The 18,442-nt window shown below is 42.2% G+C and overlaps 1 protein-coding gene across 2 annotated transcripts; it reads right to left on the bottom strand.

Annotated features, from left to right (window-relative positions):
* Window positions 1-1,183: 1,183 nt before the first annotated feature.
* Window positions 1,184-18,433, bottom strand: apool (apolipoprotein O-like). Of its 2 annotated transcripts, XM_048232061.1 has the most exons (10): window positions 18,366-18,433; window positions 17,447-17,557; window positions 14,134-14,253; window positions 9,098-9,152; window positions 8,740-8,838; window positions 8,011-8,102; window positions 5,359-5,556; window positions 4,497-4,716; window positions 1,993-2,113; window positions 1,184-1,950 (listed from the first exon to the last, which is right to left on the bottom strand). In XM_048232061.1, exons 1-9 carry the CDS (start codon window positions 18,375-18,377, stop codon window positions 2,025-2,027), a joined length of 996 nt encoding a protein of 331 aa, XP_048088018.1. In that variant the 5' UTR covers window positions 18,378-18,433; the 3' UTR covers window positions 1,184-1,950; window positions 1,993-2,024. The 2 variants fall into 2 exon arrangements, with proteins under 2 accessions (XP_048088018.1, XP_048088017.1); XM_048232060.1 differs by having other exon boundaries at window positions 1,184-2,113.
* Window positions 18,434-18,442: the final 9 nt, after the last annotated feature.

Raw genomic sequence — 18,442 nt, 5'->3', positions numbered from 1 at the left:
TCATCCAAAGGCCACTCAACCAGCTTCCTGTCCCTTCGCTGCGTTCCTCATGGCCACTGGTTCAAGTCCTCCCTCACGGTCACACACACCACGAGCTGCCCCAGCGAACAGCACAGAACACAGCACAGTACAGAGCAGTCCCGTACATTATGTGCCAAACACAACAAGAGACAGACTCAAGGTAGTCAGTGTCCCTGCAGAAGAATCTTAACAGTCTCCCCCTGCTATTCTGAACATTCTCTCAATCACTACATAGGGATCCGCTTCACTGCATAGTGAATAAGTATATGGTGGTTTATTACATGATGGTGCACTATGTGGTATATTAGTGTATGTGGTTATTCACTAGAGATGATGCACTGTGGTGAATAAGAATATGGTTATTCACTAGATGCAGTGAATGAGTGGATGCTCTTTGTACAGAGTCTATGTATTTTGGCAATGAGTGAGTGGCGCAAACCTCAGTTTGACAGCGCTAAAGGAAAGGAAAAAAATTAATTCAGAGAACGAGTTTGTCCGAGTGCGCCCTTGCTCAACTACGTAAGAAAATTCTAACGGAGCAAAGTTTAGCGGAAAATGATCTTTCCCTCATGACTAACTGTCGAAACAGATCATTGACAGATAAAAAAGCTACAGTAAGTAATTTCCTGTGTATAAACCGTAGAACAGTGTTTTATGGAAGTTAAAAAAACAAAACCATATTAATACCTAACTGCCACCGTGTATTAACCTCATAGCTGAAGAAATTTTGCAAAATCAATGTATAAACTGCAGCTAATATTTGGGAAATTACAGTAGACCCATTATGCTATAAAATGTAACAAAGACTATTACACAACATGAGATTTATAACCAGAAGATGCTGTTGGCATTTCAGCATTGTCTGTAATAGGACAAATGTTTACAACGGAAGTTAAGGGACAGCTGGTTTGGCATGTGTACCAGAGACATTTTAGACAAAAATTCCCCTGTAGTCGAAGGGCTTTCAGAAACCTGGTGCAACCAGGAGAAATAGAATTCCACGTAGCTGACTATCCATTTGGCATTAGGCATTCATGCATGATGAAAAATGAATAGAAGAGACTGATTGAAACAGAAAAGAATCTTGTTGAGCCCTGTTTGTGTCTTGCCATGTTCCACTCTCTTAGCCTTCACACAGATAAATAAATCTCAAAGGCGAGTATATATTTATCAGAAATATACTTTATTTAAAACTCTCTCACACACACTGGAGAAGCCTGAAAGCACTTTCTGGAAGGTAAATAAAACTCATCTTCGCATCTACACGCAGTGTGAAGCCAATCAACATCAAGAAAAACATTAACAAAAACATTAACCCAGGTCCATTTGGTGATATGAATGCACCTGTAAGAGCTCATTTTAGTGCAATTCTCATTATGTGCGTGTTTTTTTTCTTTCTTTTTTTTTAAAAAAGAAAAAAAAAAACAGACTGTAACAGAACATTGATTTCACAATGCACACGACTGTACTTCCTGTGGTCTCAAAATGATACCTTCATTACCCACAAGTTTAAATTACACATACTTACATTCATAAGCATAATGTGATTAAATTACACTATAAAACTTTATGGCTTAGTATTTAAAGCAATGATTATCTCCCATCTTAGGGTGCATGAGCTGTATTGATTGCCAAGCGCAACCTAAGAGGCCATTTCAATTTGGACATAGATTTTCTCCCATTTAAAGATGAAGCACCTAATATGTGTGTCTGCATTGGGGTGTGTGTGTGTGTTGGACTGCTATGTGGTGGAATGAGTCAGTTTACTTTTGTAGCTGTGTGTGTGTGTGTCCAGGGTGTATGTAGTATGGCACTAGCAAACATGGCCTATCTGTGTCAGTATGACTGTGTGCGTGTTTGTGCTGTAGTAGGATGAAGGCAGACGAAGCCTGTGTGTGTGTGTGTGTGTGTGTGTGTGTGTGTGTGTGTGTGTGTGTGTGTGTGTGTGTGTGTGTGTGTGTGTGTGTTCATTCATATGGGGTCGTGTTCATATAGGATCATGTTCAGCCGCGTGTACTGTAGAGGTCAGCATCCTCTGGGTTTGACTGGCCGAAGTCCATGAGCTGGGGATCGGCGGTGAAGCCTGGCTTCCCTGGGACAGCACATGCAGAGAGCACAGCACAGGAGAGAAATGACGTCACATACACGTGCAAACACACAATTCAGTTTTGTTATTTATCCAGTGCATTATTTTGCTATGAGGTGGACATATTTACAATTTCCCAAATTTTCAGGTGAATAATATTTAAAATTCAACTACATTTTTTAAAAAGTGATGGTGATCTCAATGTTATGAAGAATAATTGTGGTTATGGTTTTTGCCAAGATCGAGCAGCCCACACACATACACACACACCACATGCACGAGCTCAGCCAAAATAAGCGGATATCCCCAGTCACCCACGATGAAGAGTCAAACATTTTTTTTAATGATATTCTGGTTATTTGTGGGCGAGTCAGTAAAAACAAAATGTAAGCATATTAGTCAAATCTCACCTAAAGGCCTCAATCAAAGTAATAGGTCCCAACTACTTCCTAAAACATCACTGGCTGACAAGAAGCACACACTGCATCTTCTCGCGTGCTTCTTGCCACAACTGCATGAGTGGGTGAATGTAGATAGAGACAGTGTAGGAAAGGTCGAGGACAGAGGAATTCAAAATGTCTTTGTTGTGCATTCTGTAATAGACACGATTCTTCTTCAATCACACAGTGGTTTCATTTCTTAATTCAGAACTTATGACAAGCAGTCGGCCTTTGTGTAAAGAAATAGGCGTAGTGGGCTATAATATAACGTAGTGGGCTATAATGATTCAATGTGGGGCATAATTTTCTACTTAATAATATGATATTAAATGACAAGCAGTCGGCCTTTGTGTAAAGATATAGGCGTAGTGGGCTATAATATAACGTAGTGGGCTATAATGATTCAATGTGGGGCATCATTTTCTACTTAATAATATGATATTAAATGACAAGCAGTCGGCCTTTGTGTAAAGATATAATTTTAGTGGGCTATAATATAACGTAGTGGGCTATAATGATTCAATGTGGGGCATAATTTTCTACTTAATAATATGATATTAAATGACAAGCAGTCGGCCTTTGTGTAAAGATATAGGCGTAGTGGGCTATAATATAACGTAGTGGGCTATAATGATTCAATGTGGGGCATCATTTTCTATTTAATAATGTAATACGCACACACTGCTGGGAACTGGCCTGCATGTCTGGATCAGAGAGCTTTTTCCTTATTCAGAAGCTCAGAGTGATTTTCCACACTTACGAAGACTCAGTCACTCACAGCACAGATGAGAGATACCGACAGACAAAGACAAACTTCTCCGCCACAGAAAAAGAACTGAAGAAAAGGACTCTTTCTTATTAAATTGCACCTCTGGAGCAAGCAGTGTTGGACTTTTCTTTTCTCTTACTCTGAAATTGTTCTTGCGAATTAGCTGCACCTGCTGTATATCAACATGTGCAGGCTCTTCTCTGTCTTCTGTGAGAAGTGTCTGAATCCCACAATAATTTCTGTGTAGGCTACCCTTCCCCTACATACAGGACAGAACATATACCAAGGTAGTCACATTTAAAAGAGGTGCGTTCAAATTCGCAAACATAGGTGAACTTTTGCAAACAGATTTCTGTTTGCCTTGAGTTTTTAGGGAAAAAACTTGCAAACACTCGCAAACAGTCTGAGGAGATAGTTCTCTGCGAACATACAGTGGAGCTGGGCAAGGGCTTGATGAAGGTAACAACGCAATTATAGTTATAATGGACTGTTAACACCAAATCGTTCAAAATTTAACTTTAGAAAAATCACAAACGTTAGCCAATGTTTGCTGAATGTGAACGCACCACAGGATTGTCCTATTCCTCTCCCTCTGCAGAGTTGTGATAGGAGAATTTTAGACGGTAAATATTTCTCTGTCTGGCTGAGTCTCCCTGACAGGATGAAAGCTGATGATATTTGCTGAGATCCGGAGACTGACTCCCTCCGCGTCAGCGTCTGGGCTGATAAAGACGCTGTGACATTGACACCAGTAGAGTCTGGTCTGTCTGACAACCAGGAGAGTCCAGACACTAAGCTACTATACAAACACAGAGCGCACTGACCAAACCTGTGTGTGCGTGACAGGAAGAGAGAGAGAGAGAGAGAGAGAGAGAGAGAGAGAGAGAGAGAGAGAGAGAGAGAGAGAGAGAGAGACACACACACAGACAGAAAGAGAAAGAGAGAGAGAGATGGCTACTGACACTGCTACACCAAAAGAAATTCTGCTCTCTCTTCCTCCTATTCTGACAGACAGCAAGTGCTTGGTGGCAACAGTGGTTAGTCAAATACAGCGTATGCTACATGGAAAACCCTGATCTACCTGACTAAAGCGTTGTGCTAGTCAGAATAAGCTGGGTTAGTGAGTGGTTGGAAAGAGTTGGTGGTTGGGCTTTTTCCCCCCTGCTCTGATGTGGCTTACCAGCAGGCCTAGTGCTCTCGGCCGGGGCAGTGAGCGGGGGAGGCGGTGCCAGGGGCAGGAGCAGGGGCAGGGGCAGGGGTTGCTCAGGCCTGGACGTGGGTACGGCGGGTCCCTTCCCAGAGTCCTGCGGGGCGGCGGGGGAGGATGGGAGGGTGGTGTCCTCTGCGGCGAGGTCAGGCGGAGGGCTCTCGCGGGGCACAGAGGGCTTCGGGACGCGGGACTAGGAGGGAGGGGCACAAGCAGAAACTAACTAATTAGATCAGTCGTGATTAACTACAGCAGGAAATGTCCCACGTAATCTTCCATCATCGTGAAGGACATCCAAGTTGTCTAGGTCTAAGGGCCTTTAAACAATATCATATCAGATTACTGGTATAAATATAAGTGTTTAGATGTATATCTGTAGTCCTAATGAGAATTGAAAAGAAAAACTATATATCAAAATAACATAAAACGGTATACATCATGACAAGGTCTAAATGAAGAGAATGAAATACAGAAGAGGTTTTATGTGCATAGATAGATAGATAGCACTTCAAGTTTCTGCTTCTGAATCCACAGAGCCATTCCACCAGAGCAGCGACTACTGTACGAGCTCAGCGGTCTTAAAAGCCAGAGACCAAACGAGACACGACAGAGCAGACACAAAAGATCACAGGATGAGGCTGTGTGAACAACAACATGCCGCTCTCTGCGCCAGGGTGACAAAAGAAAGACAAAAGAAACAACCAGCAGGAGAAAGCAAACAGCAGAGCAGGGTGACAGTCAGCTGCTCACACACGATGCTGAGGTGCGATCATGCACACGTACTCACACACATTCACACACACAAACAAACACCAGCTCCTCTGACTGCTAGTACCTGCGAGGGCTTCGAGTGGGTAGTGGGGGCTGCTGGTGCAGGTGCTGGAGGAGGAAGTGATGAGGAGGGGGGTGGAGGTGGAGGTGATGAGGAGGGGGGTGGAGGTGCAGGGTGGTGCTCTGACGGCTCACTTCTCCACAGCGAGCTCACGGACGACACGCTCCACTGCGACGCTGCCCAGGCCTGCCGTCCGGTCACCTGCACACAACACATACACAGAACGCTGAAGTGACACAGACCCAAAAGCACAGGCTCACACACATAAACACACACACAAAAACAGTCCAACACACACACACACAAAACGCTGAGGCAAGACAGACCCAAAAGCGTGCACACACACACACACAAACTCAGTCCAACACAGTCCAAAACTCCAAACACACACACACACACACACACACACCTGTCAGACTCAAGTGCCCTCAGCCATGACCCCAAACACATTTGACTCTCAAGTCACAGTTTAAAAATAAATAAATATATATTATATGTATCAACACTACACACTTTTCTTTGATCTTAACTTTTTGTGATTTCAGGTGTTAAAGTTTAAAAAAAACGCAACACCTAACGACAGCACCTGACAACACTGAGGCCTTACAGTACGTCTGGAGGGGCTACAGGCGCGAGACTCAAACAAACAAATGAACAACCACGGGGGGGGACGCAAGGAGACATGTCGAGCAGCCACTGCCAGCGAGAGGGGGGAAAGAAACTGAGGCACTTTCTCACAACGGTGTTTGGAAATTCACTTTGAAGAGTCGCTCCAACCGAAGCTACTTTTCAGACGCTTAAACGTGTCGCAGTGGAACCCTGACAAAGGGGGAAAACGAGAAGGGGTGCGTGAGCGGGCGCGCAAGTGAGCGTGGAGCACCGAGAGCGTCGTTCGTCGTCTGTGTCTGAGGAGAGACCAAGAGAGAGAGGTGTGAAGACCAAGAGGAGGGGTGGAGGCGCAGCGTGAAACGACTTGCACATTTTTTTTTTTTTTTTTTTTCAGTTTCCTGGCTGCCTTGACAACGACAAATGAGAGTCTGTTTCATTTTTCCTGTCAGTGGTTCTCACAGAAAGAAGCCCTGCTTGCTCCGCTGCAGCTGTGCTTTGTTGTTTTTTTTTTTTTTTTTCGCTGTTCATTTCCCTCTCTGTTGAGTCAGTGCGGTTCTGCCGTTCACTCAGAGGGAGACGGACACGTACAACTAGCATCCAATTAGCAGCGCTGTCACAGGAGAGACTGAAGGAGAGAGCTTCCACCAGAGCTCCACTGTGATTTAGAATTTCAGAAGGGGCTTTCTCCAAGTCTACCCAGGGATATCTGAGGTCTTGCTCACATCTTGTGGGCTATGTTAGTGTCATATATATATCTATATACCCTCCAACAGAAGCAAGTCTAGGTATTTTAAGTCTATATTAAGTCTATTCTCACTATCTAGGTCTAGGATGTCGTATATGACACCTTTATTTTGTTTAAGAAAAACATAAGGGTCCTTGTAGGAAACAGATGTTTCTTTGGTTGGTGCAGCATTCAATCTTAATAGTAGCAGTAATGAAGCATGTGACACACTCTGGGTACAGACAGTGCGGACTGGCAATTTCTTGTTGTTCTGTATGATATGAAGTAATCTCTCCTCTTGCCTGGGATGGTTCTCTATTGACCCCTTCACGGTCCACGCCACAGGAAAATGCGTGCGCATATCGGGGTCAGAAAGCTTTCCATCCCATTGAATCGTGTGTGTGTGATTTGACTGAAACGTCAAGGAAACGTCAAGAAAAATGCCTACTTGTACTACTTTTTCACGTGTACACACTGGGCTTGTCAACCAGATAGCCGTATATGACAGGCCAATGAATCTTTGGCCACTTGCTAACGTCGTCTACCCTTTCTGTTATCAGCTCAGGATCAGGCAGACAATCGCCATTAATTATAAGACTAATTTATTAAGGTACGATTTGCAGTCCTGGGGTGACGATGACGGTGCATACTGTACCTTGACAGCTCAACATTCCGGTCTATTAGCTGTGCCATTTTTCTGACCCCATGCTGCTCGTGCATCCAACCTACGCTCTAGATGTTTGCAAACATTGAAGGGGTCTTTGGCCTACCCCCATGACCATAATACAATTGACTGATCTCATTCCTGGCCCTGGGTGGGGCCATTGCATGGACCTTTGTTTGTCATCCTGATAAGATCACCGTCTGAGAGATGATGCTGAATCTGATGTTCTCAGACAGCGTAATCTGTAAATTCTTACATTGGCTACACATGAGATTAGGTATACGTGGTTGTATGTGGATTTACATTACACAGAAATGTCTTAATCCCAAAATAATGTAAAATAACATAAAGACTGTATGTTGATGTACATGTTACAGGGTCCAGAAATGGATTCAGTCATGTGCAAAGCACATATCCACAAAAGCAATAAATTCATATTGGCCAGGAGAACCTTCTAACAGGTTTCACTTTTCCCGGTTCAGCACGTGCCGGGTCCTGCTATGACTTATTGAAATCCCACCCACACATCTACCTACTCTTAGCCCTATTGGAGAGGGTTCTGGAGGCTGTGTGTGCCTTCAGGAATGTGGGAGACTTACGCTATTAAGCTGGCACCATGCTATGCTAAGTGTGGCTAACAGGAAAGAACTGTGCTCACCTTGAGGAGTGCCAGCGTCGGGGCCGGGTAGCAGATGCCAGCGCCGAGAGATGCCAAGCCCAGTGGTAGCAGCAGCCTCCTGAGGCGAGAGCCTGGCACAGTGGGAGGGAGGGAGGGAGAGAGGGAGGGAGAGGTTGACATTTAGCAACCCTTTCTTGAAACTATTAAATGTATAAATGGCACTTAGAAGGGCTAATATGCAGCAATAACCCTGCATACTACACCCACACTATGGAAAGGAACCTCACTGAGCCAAACATGTGGAGAGAGAGAGAGAGAGAGAGAGATGGAGAGAGAGAGAAAGATGGAGAGAGAGAAAGAAAATAGCTCAATTATATATTTTCAGTTCATGGTAAATATTTGAGAAGAACTGTTCCAAGGAAGCAGTGTAAAGGAAATATGAAAATGGCAACAAAGGCTAAGTCCAGACTAGTCTGCATAAGTTTTAATGCGGATTTTAGGAACCAATCCGTCCCTCGTCCACAAACACCATATCAGTTTTGTAGTAGATATCATGTGTGTCCCCATTACTACCATTGAAACGCATCTTTTGTTGAGTCCTGCATCCTTGTTACTGTTGCTACGTCAGATAAACAATGGCCATGCAGCATTAAAAACCTATAGTAATAAATAATCATACATTCACAGGAAATGGTAATTCACAGGGCACACAAGTGCTGGTGGTGAGGAGTGGAGATGTCACTTCATGTGCGGTGTGGTCATAGTTACCTCTCCTGGCCAGGATCAAGCCAGTCAAACCTGCCCCTGAGATGACCCCCACTCTGGCCAGGAACCCTGGAGGAGGATCCTTAAGGTAGTGGTAGACATCTGGACACACACACACACGTACGCGCACACACACACACACACACACACCAGAGGTGTCTCTTAGTGATGTATATCAAGCACATTTGCCATGAAACCATATGTCAGTCACACATCAGTGAAGCCAAGCCATCAAGACGGAGAATCCGATGGTACAGATCCCATTAAGATTCACAAATAGTGACAGCCTCATGAAACAAGATACAGCGGCAGCATAAGCAGGTATAAATTTTGAAAATCACATTAGGAGATGCGGGCTCACCTTCTCCGGCATGGTACAGATTCACGGTTCTAACTTTTGCTGACAGTAAAGAACCCTGTGGGGTAGCAGTGGGGAGAAATAATGATGGACATTATACTGCAGATCATCATAATCAAATTCTCCACCAATCTTTCTCCAGATGCCACACTACAGATGGATGAACAAAAGCAAAAAAAGAGAGAAAGAAAGTAATAAAACATGAAAGAGGGATATAGCTTGTGCTGTCACCGCTTATCGTGTCATTTCATGCCAATCGCCGCAGCCTGCTTGTCAGGGGAATGCCGGCGTACCCAGTCTTTGAGTACAATATCACAATCAGCTGCAGAGGCAGCAATCTATCTTTTCTTTTTTAGCCTCGCCCCTGATAGGAGGCTGAAGGCATTCAGGTCTGTCTGTCTGTCTGTCTGTCCATCTGTGTATGTGTGTGTGTGTGTGTGTGTGTGTGTGTGTGTGTGTGTCTGCTCGCATAACTTAAAAACTACTAGTGCGATTTCTTTCAAATTTTCATTGAAGATAGAGGGTCAACATATCTCCTTCTACATGATGGACACTGGAATTCTTTGGCATTTCTCTGACATTATAAGATGGGGGACGAAAAGGGTCTGCAGTCGCCTGGCTGCTCTTGCCTTCCTGCTGTGTCCCCACTGAGCCAGACTAACTTAACATGGAGCCCTCAGTACAGCAGATGCCTCAGGGCAGCTTCTCGTCTCCTCTGCCGAGTGCGTCCCCTACTGCTGCTCTCCGGAATGAATTATACGGCATTTGACCTGTTGTTGTCGAGATAACGAGCGGTCAACCAGAACAAAGAAAAGCCCCGTTCTTCCTGCATCCGTACAGAAACGGCTCAATCTCATGCACCACTGAATGTGTTGTCTTCTTCTCCTTCTTCTTCAGTGAGGACAATGGATAAACACAAAACTGTCAGGGGGGAGGCCTAAAGTCAACTTCTGCCTACACACACTCAAAATGTCAACTACGCCTATGTGAAAGTTTTCCTACAGTTATAGAAGTGGCCTCTGACTCATTGTTTTTGAGTGAGGTCTAAGCTACCTATTATCCCCCTCTACACACTTACATATCTCTCCCCATTCAACATTCTCAGGCAAATTAGTTGAAATAATTTGATTTCTTTTACAATGTAATCCTATATGCGTATGTAATGTATACATACTATACTTAATCCTATTTCATACGATGAAAGGCCCATATGGCTACACGTGCAATAACAGCACTGAAATCTAAGGCCATTCATATCGTTCATATTAGAGTCCTCAGAGTGAATGAACAGATACTATGTATATTAGATAATGGATTTTCTTTAGATATTATGGACTAACTATAGACATAATAGGTTAATATATCTAATAAATGGATGTTAGATAGGCCTAACACATATTGAAATAAAACGAGCTGGATATTAGATTATGGATAACAAAAAAGTCATAGTCATGAGTCCTTCTGCAAAAGCCAGTAAAGGTTACTCTAAGGGCAGTACTGCAATATAAGGACCAATTATTTTAAAGGTCATTGTTTTCTTTATGTTTTTAATAGAAGCCTACCTGTACAGTCTATCAACAGGATATGACTCAATACTGCTAGTCTTCTTTCCCCACTATCAGGAAAAAAAGCAAGACTTCAAAAGCAAAGCAGACGTCAAAGTACGCTTAAGTCTAAAAATATTACAATAGCATTTTTGATCACAATCACCATGAGCGACACCATGAGCGACAACTGTCTCGTGGAAGAGAGCAGGCTTAGTTTGAAATGAGCAGCGTTGCACATTCAGTCGCATTCAGCGAAAGGGCAGGTCTCTTCTCACCCATCATCTTTTCAAACTGCTGACAAATATCAGTTTCAAGTCACTGCAGAGTCATAACTAAACTGAACATAACTGCGCTTAACTGAACTAAGTACAAAATATGAAAACTACCTTTCACCAATTATAATTCAAATATCACTCATCATATACAGTATTTAGCGAAAAACAAAACTCTGCTGGGCCTGAAATGAATGTTTCCTTTTTGCTACCATTTTTCACATTGTGGTAGATTACATTACATGTCATTTAGCTGACTAACACTGCAGGGACAGTCCATCCCTGGAGCAGCTCTGGGTGATGTGCCATGCTCTGGGGCAGTTAGTGGTGCCACCTCTGGTGTTGTACTTGGAAGGCCAAATCCCTAATCACCATGACCACACTTACACTGGGTTCCCTCTCTACGTCAGGTGTTAAATTCCATGACTTTATTCCTGACTTTCCCTGACGAAAAAAAACCCCCTGAATTTTCATGACCTACTACTGTATGGAATGAATCATAAAATATACTGACTAAGGATTTCAGAGTACCATATTTTCCGGACTATAAGTCGCTCTGGAGTATAAGTCGCATTAGTCAAAAAATGCGTCATGAACAGGAAAAAAAACATATAAGTTGCACTGGACTATAAGTCGCATTTATTTAGAAATGTATTTCACAAAATCCAAAACCAAAAACAGAGACTATGTAACTGGACTATTGAGGCCAAAAAGAATAATGTTAATGAAGACGAAGGAGTGAAGGCAGCCAAGAGGAGGGCTGGAAGGTCTAATTGTAAAGCAAAAGATTCACTGAAAGAAAATGCCATGTGGTACACCAACATTTAGCTAAAATGTGGAGAATACAATGCAATCAAGCATTTTGGGCAATGTGGAGTCACAAGCTGGCAGCAGATTAAATGTTCATGAGAGAGAAAAACATGGTTTTAAAAAGGACGTGACTGAAGCAAGCCAGGCATAGACCTATAGGCCCGAAGGTAATTGTAAAGCAATTTACAAAAGATTCACTGAACAAAAATGCTGATATAGTACATGAAAATTTAGCTAAAAAGGTGGAGAATGCAATCCAATCAAGCATTTTGGGCAATGTGGAGTCACAAGTTGGCAGCAGATTAAATGCTCACGAGAGAGAAATAGACGGTTTTAAAAGGACGTGACCAAAGCGCAAACCAGGCGATCGGCCTATAGGCCCGACAGTAATTTTAAAGCAATTTACAAAAGATTCACTGAGCAAAAATGTGCATGAAAATTTAGCTAAAAATGTAGAGAATGCAATGCAATCAAGCATTTTGGGCGATGTGGAGTGACAAGCCGGTAGCAGATTAAATGCCCACGAGAGAGAAAAAGATGCAGTTTTAAAAAGACGTGCACATACCGGTTTTAATAGGACGTGCAGACCAAAGCTGCAGCAAGCAGGTGATATTTAGAAATGTATTTTACAAAATCCAAGACCAGGAACAGACAGATGTAACTGGACACATAGATAAATATGCGCATTTAAAACCAGGGCCTAAATTTCAGCGCGGGATTGCGGGTATTGCGCATAAGTTATTAAGTATTGAGCATAATAATAGAAGTCCCACAACTCCATCATAATGAGAGAAATTCCCACACATGGTACAGCGCTGTCTGATAACGTTAATCCAATTATGGAGCCCTGAAAGCGTGACTATTGACTGGACGGACCAACTCTGACTTCAATTGAACCCCATGCGCACACACACGCGCGCGCGTAGGTGCCTCTCTCTCTCTCCCTCTCTCTCACCGCTTAAGTCAAATTATAGCCTAGGTGCTTCTACATCAACCGCGATCGACAGGAAAGGAAAACAAACGTTTAGCGATCAGGAACCGTCAAGAATTTTGCGAACACAGAAGCATGACAGCCTAACACGAGAAAACATGGATGTGTTCTCCATTTGAGGAACGTTATAATCGATTGCGGACGTGAACAGACAGATACAGACACGGAGCGCATAGTAGGCCTACTTTCACTTTCTAGTGTGTGTATTCATTGTGTGAAATATAATTAGTAGCAAAACAGTGATCAAATATTAGCCTACATGGCAGTGAGTTTTGTTTTCAAATGTTTTCATGCATGTCTAGATTACGGGTGAGGAATGTTTAGGAGACAGACTATCGTAAATCCTCAAATCCTTATGGCGGGAGTGTTTTATTTAGGCTGCGCAAAGCATAGCACCTTTATTTGGGGTATGGCTTGTACTGTTTGATATTGCTAAATATCGGGACTGATGACCACTGAAATCTGTGGGGTATTTGGCGGTTCATGTATGAAGTGTCGGGATTTCCATCGCTTATTGCGAGATAAGGCATCCGCTTTCATTTATTCATGGGACATGTGTTGTGTTAAAATGGAAACCTTATTCCGTATAGCCAAAGAGGTCTACGATAGCCTAAATTTAGTTATTTTTTTTAATTCTGCATGATTTACTTTTTTATAAAATTCGTAGGCTGATGCCTGGCAGCAACAATTGTGTTTAAATGTAGGTTACTGCTTCAGCCTCTGGCAAGCTCAGAAGGGGGTGGCATGCAACTGGTAGTTTGAGAGCAAGGTGTTGGAGACTCGTGGTGTAAGACAATGACTTTTCATTGGCAACAATATTAAACCAACCAACAATATAAAATATTAAGAGCTCTTTTATGAGTTGAATTGAAACAAAACTATTACTGGCCTTTATTTGTCCGAATCTGAGGCCTGGCTATAAATAGAATCCCAGCCATAATTTGATGATTTAGGTGCATGTGTGCTTCAGGCATAGCGCTACCACTAATCTCTGACTGAAAGTGCACAGAACTTGTGCATCTGAGAGCGCTCTCTCGCGCTAGACAGTAATGTTTCATGTAGGGTTCATGTCAGTTAATATGAATTAACATTTAAAAACATGTTCAATTATATATTTTTTTCATATATAAGTCGCACCTGACTATAAGTCGCAGGGCCAGCCAAACTATGAAAAAAAGTGTGACTTATAGTCCGGAAAATACGGTAGTTGCGTAACATTCAAGAATCTTTAACTTTTTTTTTTAGAGTGGGAGATGAATAAATTGAATAAACAAAGTTGGGCTAACCACAAGCACTCAAGCAATTGTTGGGTAATTTCTCTTGCTTCATTGATCCCAAGCTCAACCACACTGATTACATGAGCATCCAATGACAAGTGAAGTATACAAAAAAACATTTCTACATTGTGGTTGTCTGTACCTTGACAGCTTGCACATACGACTGCAGCCATTCCCTGGCTATGCCAAGGTGACTCTGGAGAGCACCCTGTTGTTCCGCCACATACTGAAACTTCTGTGGCAGTGGTGTATAGATGGACAGCTGTTACAGAATGAGAGAGAGAGAGAGCGAGAAAGAAAGAAAAGCAACATAATGACGAGGGGAGAGAGAGAGAAAGAGAGTGAGACAGAGAAGGGGAGAAACAAATGTAGCATCATAAGATGTGGTCTGCACACCGTAATGTCTGTGTGCATACCACATTAATAAGCATAATAATTACATACAATTAAAAGAAGTAACTACGACTTATGATCATACAACGATTTGGCGTTTCATGCAACCTGTAGCAAAATGGTTCCATTCTGAGTGATATGAAAGTGGGGATTTATCGATTTGGAAGTGTCTTGTGGTGACTCGACAAGTTCAAACCTTGCTTTTGACATGAACAGCAGCCACATTTAAGTGTCAAACATATGAAACCAATGTTAACAGAACGATAGGCTATTTTCCAAACTAAACCATTATGGAATTTTAAGCTTTTAGCTTTGGTCTTCTTTGAGGTAATTTTTGACCTTTTGACCCTGTTTCTGCTTTCACTGGGAAAGCATCCAGATGGTTGTCTCAGTGAGGTGGCATGCATGGACTATCATGGTAAAAAGAGTCGAAATAATCCATGAGGTGCTCATTTGAATCCCCCTTTATGCAGACCAGAGGCAGACTGTTCTATTCAAGTCTATGGACATAGCTCAGAATTTCACCACATATAAGACCTTGGTTCATTTTGGGCACATTTTCATGATCCTCAAACCCTTCTGACCATTTCAGGTACATTTTTAGCATTTTGAGCATTCCAGTCTGGAGAAAATTGACCTTATACCAGGTGTGCACCTGTTATTTTTTCTGCTGCTGAGAACTGTTTGACAGGTGGAGCGTCATCAATACCTCAACAACACGCCTCTTTATGCAGACAGGACTCGATTCCCATTAATAAGTGACTTCACATACTTTATTTATTAAAGAATAATTTAACGGCAGTGTGCAGACTTTTTTCCGGGGGATGTCACCAATGAAATTGGTCCAGTAAAAAACTACATAGGGGATTTTTACGAAGTCTTTCTGGAACAAAGCTCTAAAAACAGGGTTCCTACACATTTTCCATTTCACAATTCCATACTTTTTCCATACTCATATTTCCAAAATTCTCTAGATTTTTCTGACCATATTCTAGACATTGTCAATGGAGCATTCTACTAGCATTGTGAAGAGCTGTATAATAATGTTTTTTTTTTTTTACTTGTTAGCCCTCAGAAAACACTTGCCCATTGTTGGATACTTTTCATTGGGGAAGTGCTGTGTTGGGTGCACTCACATGTTTAGTTCTCTGTACTGTAGATACAGCATGTCCTACAGTACATATGTTGGAGACTAGTGCACTGCTGGCAGAGGCCTCAGAAATCACTGTAAACAGTATTATTTGTTTGCAATAACAGTTTATCAGATAATGCAGTATCCATGTCTTGGTAACTTTTACAAAATCAAAAAAAGTCTACCAGTGTTTTAGCTGAAAATAGCAGAGCTACGCAAACATACCAGTGCACAATGGTATAGGGCATGTGCATAGAACAGGGGTTCTCGATTTGGTTTTGGTACCAGGGTCCCCTTGTGGGAGAGATTTTTTTTAATTGTATTCAATTGTATCTTGATGATGTGGACTGATAGTTAAGCTACACAACAGTAGGAATGGTTCATTTTGACCTGAGTGAAGTGATTAGTACTGTAGATGCAATAGTCTGGAAACACAAATATTTCTCCATACCCTTATTTGTTTTTTCCATACTTATCTAGACCTGGAAATTACTCAAATCAAATTCCATACTTTTCCAGGTTTTCCATACTGCGTAGGAACCCTGTAAAAAGGTTTGAGGCAAACCTTCCCTACAGTTGAAGCAACATCTGGCAGAGCAGCAAATAGTAGTTGGGTTTTCAACAACATTACCACTCCTTATGGTATACCACCAACAACAGTGGCAAATTCCTTAGGTGTGACTGGCAGGTTAAATTTGGATAAAAATTCACTATAATTTAGAAGAAAGCCTGTTACGGCCAACTGCTTCAGAGTTAATGGCAAACATTATACGTTCGCTCTTATGGGAAGGGGTGTTACGGCCCTAGTGTGTTCTGGCCGTCTGTCTGTGTACTTCAGCCTTTCCTGTTTTAAGGTCCCACCCACCTCTGATAGCCAAAGTGGAGTTCCTGCTTGGGTCGGATTGGTCAGCCATTAAAAGGCTCAAGAACGCGTCAGAGCAGGGCTTTGCTGCCCGCCAGCATCCATGGGTGTGGGCCATGGATGTCTGTGTGTTTGTGTTGTATGTCCTAGAAGTTGTTGTCTCTGGTAATTGAGGGCTGGACCTGCTCATTTTAAAATTACTACAGTTGTAGGGTGTGCCGGGTTCGGCAATTTCTCCCCGTGGGGAGGTTGTGTGTTTGTGTGGCCTGAGGTGTCCAAGTTCTGTGTGATCTGGACCTGCTCATTTTATATAGCCTGTGTGGCTGTTTGTTACGTTTTTAAATTGTCTTAGGGCAAGCCTACAATTACTTTAGCTTTTGTTATTGTAAGTGTTTCGGCACTTTTTCCATTACTGTTATCAATAAACCAGTCATTTTATTTATTTACTTCCTTGTGTGTGTTTATTAATTTTCTCTTTAATTTAACAAGTTACGGTATCCACATACCACAATTAAACATTCAGCGTAGCAAAGCCAATTGGGTTTAACCATAGACTGTATATATAGAACCAGTTCTATATAGTCTATGGGTTTAATAGTTGAGAGACAAGAAGAATGCCATGGTTGTCTAGATAAAGTGATTTGTTTTTTTAAGAGAATGTTTGTTAAGATTAGATATTTATGAGGGGAGAAATCATGACTAAGGACCAAGTTAGAACTTGTTTATGAAAATTGGGGTGGAAAATTAGGGCTCAAGTTCCTTCCAATGTGTACAATATTGTACACATTAAAAGGAACTTGAGCCCTAAGCCAGTTTATTTTGAATGTGTTATCAAGAAAGTTCATACCTCCACACGCATTGGTCTTTTTAACATAATGTGTCTACTTCTCCATAGGAAGTCAAGTAACGTTAACATCTTGTCTATTTCCTTGGGAAAACTGTTTGCACTTCCAAGTGGCCTGTGACGTAAGCTTGTGGGAAAGAATGCAGCATTGATAGAGGTCTAGGCTTTCTAGCATCCTGCAAATAATGGTGGACCAACCTAGAAGGCTATTAGGCTAATATTACCTGGTGTGGTGTCAGTAGTCCTTCAACATTTGGTTCTCTCGTGACATAATGCACCCGGAAAGATGCAATGCCCAAGATAGCTGTCGCAGGGACTGCCACAAATTTCACCAGCTGAAATTTTTCAAACACAGTCAAGAGGAGTAACTTGTATTCAGACATGGACTTTGCTATATCATGTAAACCATAACCTAAATCATTGATCTAAAATGGCAAAGAGTTCAGGTTAGATACTAATGTACAGACATATTTAGCTCTTTTAGCCTAGATTAATTGTTGTTTCTGCTCATAGCCAACCACCAGCACCTTAACTCGACCAGAGTTATGACTAATTTGGTTGGTAAATTGTGTGCGTGCTGAATAACGTTACACTATACCACCTTAGACAGGTTAGTATAGAGATAACAATGTGCTTCTGTTAACTGCATTTTGGAGGCGAGAAATCGGTCACCTTGCTTGTTGTATTAGCTGCAAGCTAGCAATGTAGCATGGGTATTAGTAGTGCTATAAGTTATAGGCAATGCTAGCTGAGGAGCTAGTTGCCTAGGAAAAGCTTGCTTAGATCTTATATCCACAAAGCACACTTCATACACTGACTTACATCTAACACTAACTGGACCAACTGAGAAGACTCAGTCTGGTCTCAAAAGCAGTAAAAAACCTTTCGCGTTTGCAAGCCTGTTAGCCAGCTGTCCCGCCAGAACAGTAACGTTATAACTTGATAAGTTGTGTGGTTAGCCAAGGAGCACCGTTTAGGCTGCTGTCCTCAGTGAAACCTTTCACCATGATGCCATTAATTCTTGAGGTGAAAAAGTATTAACATAGTAAAACAACACTTCGTGTAAAATTATCACACGTTAAGCTGCTGAAATAGTTCTTAAAATAATGTGCAGTCAGTTCATCTCCACAAAACTGCTCTCACCTTAGGTGACATGGCAGCCCTTTGTCGAAGACAACTATAGTATGGCAACAGGGAAGGGACATATGTTGCATTACGAC

This window comes from Alosa alosa, chromosome 21, assembly GCF_017589495.1.
Source record: "Alosa alosa isolate M-15738 ecotype Scorff River chromosome 21, AALO_Geno_1.1, whole genome shotgun sequence".
Lineage (NCBI taxonomy): Eukaryota > Metazoa > Chordata > Actinopteri > Clupeiformes > Clupeidae > Alosa > Alosa alosa.
This window is presented reverse-complemented; position numbering and strand designations above follow the sequence as displayed.

What these genes read in the sequence shown, in the direction of transcription:
- apool (XM_048232060.1), bottom strand. An exon ending in GACTACTGACACCACACCAG is followed by an intron (nt 14,254 to 17,446) that starts GTAATATTAGCC and finishes ATTCTGTAACAG; the next exon opens with CTGTCCATCTATACACCACT. An exon ending in CGAGAGCACTAGGCCTGCTG is followed by an intron (nt 2,114 to 4,496) that starts GTAAGCCACATC and finishes GTGCTGTCCCAG; the next exon opens with GGAAGCCAGGCTTCACCGCC.